Below are 4,899 nucleotides of genomic sequence, written 5' to 3'. Positions count from 1 at the left end.
ATTTATTTTTATCTTAAATTAACAAAATTATTTTATAGTTTTTAAATAAAAATTAAAATAAAAAAGTTAAAATTTGTTAAGTTAAAGGAAAAAATGAAATTAAAAAAAAAAAAAGCTGTGATGGTGATAGATTGGAGCTTCAAAATCCAATGAACAGTCGATCAAAATTAATACACACCGTACTTTCGGTAAGATTTAAAATCTGTTGTGGGTACTATTTTTCATAATAATCGGGGTACGATGCATTCTAAACTCGACATAAGAATATATCAACCAATCAAACATTTACGGAAAAACACTACGATACAATTAAAAGAAAGTTACATAAATAAATGAAATTATGTTAGTACCCACTATGAGGAGCAAAATATATTTTAGGGGATAAAAAGTTTACGAGTTTTCATATTTTTATTTTAATTGAATTAATAATTTAATTAATTTAATTCAATTAATCACTGTATTATTAAATTAAATTTTGATCTATTTAAAAAAAATTATTTTTTAAATTTTTATTAATTCAGTTTAATAATTGAATTAATTAAAATATAAAAATTAACGATAAATTTTTAAAAAATTGAAGTAGATTGTTTTATTTTATAAATCATTAAAGTTTTTGATTTAATAATTTAATATTTAAATATTTTGTTAAATAATTTTGTTTAATTTATTTTAAATATAAAATTTAAAATTTAAATGTAAAATATAAAATTTAATTTAACTTAAATATATTTTATTATTGGATTAGTTAATAAATTAAACAAATTAAATTTGATAATTTAAAATTTAAAATTTAATAAATTTGATTTGATTATTAAAAATAACATAACCATTAATTCAAGTTTAAACAATTTCTATATGAAATTAACTAAATTAATGGGATGAGCTTTCTTGAAAAGCAGGTGCCTTACAGTCGAGCACTTTGGCAGGACCTTAGGACAATACAAAAGGAGTTGTGTAAGTTTTCTCTTCCATTCTCGCTCATTCACAGTTGGCATGGGTTTCTCTCTGTCTCTCTCGTTGAATCCATAACTCACCGATTTAGATTCTGCTTCAACTCTCTCCTTCCAGCTCAACTAGCCGGTTCAACTCACCTCTATCAACCCACTACTACTCTTCTCCGTTTCCGAGTGAGTTTTTTTTTTTTTTAATTTTGTTTTTGCTCTGTCTGAATACCTATCAGGTTAGTTGTCAATTCCGTACATTTTGGTGAAGAATAAAAGAAAAAGAAATGAGGGATTGTTCTGACATGAGTCCAGGTTGATTTCATTTCAATTATTTCTTCAATGAATCCTAGGGAAATTGATAAGATCATTCATAAAAAGTAAACAGGGAAAAGCCCATTTTGGTTCTTCTTGTAGATCTTTAAAAGTTGTAGTCTCTGTTCACTCATATTCGTAGTTCCAAGCTTGGATTTTCCGGGTTAGGGTTTTGATTAGGATTTTTCTTTGGGTATTAAAATGGACCAATCTGCAATTGGTAATAATTTGAAGAACAATAATTGTTTTGATAATTTGATAGCTGCAAAAAAGTCACTAAAGCTTTGCTTAGTGAAATCAAAAACCATAGGATTGGCTCTTGAAAAGGCTGGACCAAGATTAGAGGAGATCAACCAAAGATTGCCTTCTTTAGAAGCTGCTGTCCGCCCAATTCGTGCTGACAAGGATGCTCTTGCTGCTGTTGGGGGCCACATTAACCGAGCCGTGGGCCCTGCTGCAGCAGTGCTTAAGGTTTTTGATGCCGTTCATGGACTTGAGAAGTCTCTACTATCAGATCCTAGGAATGATCTTCCTGGGTATTTATCGGTGCTGAAACGCCTTGAAGAGGCATTAAGGTTTCTGGGTGATAATTGCGGATTGGCAATTCAATGGTTGGAAGATATAATTGAGTATTTGGAGGATAACAGAGTTGCTGATGGACGGTACCTGTTGAATTTGAAGAAATCACTCAAGGGCCTAAGGGTCTTGCAAAATGATGGGGAAAAAATACGTCTTGATGGTGGGCTTTTAGATGCTGCATTAGATAAACTGGAAAACGAGTTCAGACGATTATTAATGGAGCATAGTCTGCCACTTCCTATGTCATCTCCATCACTAGGCGAACAAGCACGCATTGCACCATCCCCTTTACCTGTGACCATTATTCAGAAGTTGCAAGCAATTCTTGGTAGGCTGATTGCTAATAATAGACTTGAGAAGTGCATTACGATCTATGTTGAAGTTCGTAGTTCAAATGTCAGAGCTAGTTTGCAGGCACTAGATTTGGATTATCTTGAGATCTCAGTCTCAGAATTTAATGATGTACAGAGCATAGAGGTGTATATAGGGCAGTGGGGAAAACATTTGGAGTTTGCAGTAAAGCATTTGTTTGAGGCAGAGTTCCAACTTTGTAATGATGTTTTTGAGAGGATTGGTCTGGATGTTTGGATGGGATGCTTTGCAAAAATAGCTGCACAAGCTGGTATTCTTGCTTTTCTTCAGTTTGGGAAGACTGTTACAGAAAGTAAGAAAGATCCTATTAAGCTTCTGAAGTTATTGGATATATTTGCATCTTTGAACAAATTGAGAGTGGATTTCAACCGGCTCTTTGGGGGAGCAGCTTGTATTGAGATCCAAAACCTGACAAGAGATCTCATCAGGAGGGTGATTGATGGTGCTGCTGAAATTTTCTGGGAACTCTTTGTTCAGGTGGAATTACAGAGGCAGAGTTTGCCTCCTCAGGATGGGACTATACCAAGATTGGTGAGTTTTATAACTGATTACTGCAATAAACTTCTTAGTGATGATTATAAACCAATCCTGACCCAAGTTCTGGTCATTCACCGAAGTTGGAAGCATGAAAAATTCCAAGAGAGGATTCTTGTCAACGAGGTTTTGAAAATAATTAAGGCTGTTGATTTAAATTTGGAAACATGGGTGAAGGCATATGATGATGCTACCCTGTCCTGTCTTTTTGCCATGAACAATCACTGGCATCTATACCAACACTTAAAGGGGACAACACTTGGAGAGCTCATGGGTGATTCTTGGTTGAGAGAACATGAACAGTACAAGGAGTATTATTCCACTGTCTTCATAAGGGAGAGCTGGGGAAAACTCCCTGCTTATTTAAGCCGGGAAGGTTTAATTCTATTCTCAGGTGGTCGTGGCACTGCTCGTGATCTTGTAAAGAAAAGGCTGAAGACTTTTAATGAAGCTTTTGATAAGATGTATAAGAAGCAAACGGGTTGGGTTATCTCAGAAAGAGATTTGAGGGAGAAGACATGCCAACAAATAGTGCAGACCATGCTGCCTGTCTATCGAAGCTTTATGCAAAATTATGGGCCATTGGTAGAGCAAGATGCAAGTTCCAGTAAGTATGCAAAGTACACAGTGCAGGGGTTGGAGCAAATGCTACTTTCTCTTTTTCTGCCAAGGCGGGAAAGGTATGGCAGCTTTAAAGGCAGGCCAACGAGCAGCAAATTTGAGAATGGGGTAGATCTTCGCCGGACTGCATCTGCAGTTGTGTGATTGTCAATCATCTTATTTTATCGTGGTTAACCTTAGAGGAAAATGTTGTACATTTTCCCTTTTTAGAGGGTTAATCTTTTAACTCGTACATATTCTGAGGGGCGTAGAACTATTCCCAGTCGTATCTTGTTCTTTGCCCTTGGATAGCAGTTCCTCTAGACTATCATTTCATTATTCAAGTCAAGGATCAAATTTTAGGAGTTGCCAGAATTTGATGAGAAGCGTATTGCTCTTTTTGTTAACTGCAAAGCAAATGGAGGGTCCTGGACTTAAGAATCAAGGAGTATGTTGGGTTGGTAGATAAGGTATAGCTTTTTCACTTTTACTTTCATATTCACTCATTGATTCAGGTGCTAGCTAGTTGGCATTAAAGCTTGTAATTTGCTATATTTCATGTACAATTTTTTGACTTAAAGTGAAACTAGAGGTCTAGCTGTGATTAATTTGTTTTGTCATTCAATTTTCCCAAAAGAATCGACTTTAATGAGATGCTAATTATTTGTGTTAGGATGTTCATTTTCATGAAATTAGTTGTTGGATTAAATATTAGGTTCTTATGAAGTTCCAAAAGCAGAAAATGTCAGTGATTGTCACTCTTTTTTGAATTTCGGATTATTTAGCTCAGCCTTGGACTGAATCCTTATTAGTAGATAATTAAAGTTTTCTTAATTATTATTATTATTTTTATAAAGCTTGGCCTCAAAAATAATTAATGTAGAGGGGTGATAAAAAGAAAAATAAAGAGAAACTAGTTTAATACCCGATGTAGTTTGGACTTTGGAGCGGTGGTTTCTTCCACGGAAATATCAGAGTTGGTTAGACCTAATCAGCAATGGCCAGGGTAACAGGCTTGCAGGCTGGCGTCTGTCAACATCTTCCACTTGAAGGTCTAAGAAATATTTTGATGCTTTGGCACCAAATTGAACGTAGCTTCATGTAAAGAGCAGCCTGTTTATTTCTTAACGAGATTCTGACAAAATCAAAATCAACAACAAAGCTTTCACAGAGCGTATGCTTTCCTTATCCTTATCCCATTGCGGCATCAAATTAATTAAATTAATTTAGTTTAATATTGTTGTTGGGATTGAAAATAAAAATTGAATTAATAAAAAAGGTGTGATAAGAAATAATAAGTATAATAGAATCGATTTATTATGGCGAATTAAAATGTTTAAAATTACTATGATAATTTAAAATATTCAAAAATATGAATAAAGTAGCACAATTTTAGAGATATAAAGATAATAAAATCATTTTAATCATACTAAAAATATTAGTTTTTTCATTTGAATTTACAAACTGAATTTTTAACCATAAAAGTCATATTTTTTTTTGTTATTTTTAATATTAAGATTATTGAAAACGAAAACCATTATCAAACTTACGTAGCCCT

General features: G+C 33.5%; 1 protein-coding gene across 2 annotated transcripts; it reads left to right on the top strand.

Moving 5' to 3' along the window:
- The first annotated feature begins 842 nt into the window (after positions 1-842).
- On the top strand, positions 843-4,013 carry LOC111302835 (exocyst complex component EXO70A1-like). 2 transcript variants are annotated; one of them, XM_022898693.2, is made up of 3 exons: positions 843-954; positions 1,069-1,127; positions 1,549-4,013. In XM_022898693.2, coding segments are annotated over exons 2-3 (1,959 nt in total). In that variant the 5' UTR covers positions 843-954; positions 1,069-1,126; the 3' UTR covers positions 3,507-4,013. The 2 variants fall into 2 exon arrangements, with proteins under 2 accessions (XP_022754428.2, XP_089597996.1); XM_089741870.1 differs by lacking the exons at positions 843-954; positions 1,069-1,127 and having other exon boundaries at positions 1,165-4,013.
- Positions 4,014-4,899: the final 886 nt, after the last annotated feature.

The sequence above is a fragment of the Durio zibethinus genome, chromosome 13 (assembly GCF_047325235.1).
Source record: "Durio zibethinus cultivar Kanyao isolate XHJ-2024 chromosome 13, ASM4732523v1, whole genome shotgun sequence".
Classification (NCBI taxonomy): Eukaryota; Viridiplantae; Streptophyta; class Magnoliopsida; order Malvales; family Malvaceae; genus Durio; species Durio zibethinus.
The sequence above is the reverse complement of the archived record's forward strand: the minus strand, read 5'-3'. Positions and strand labels throughout refer to the sequence as shown.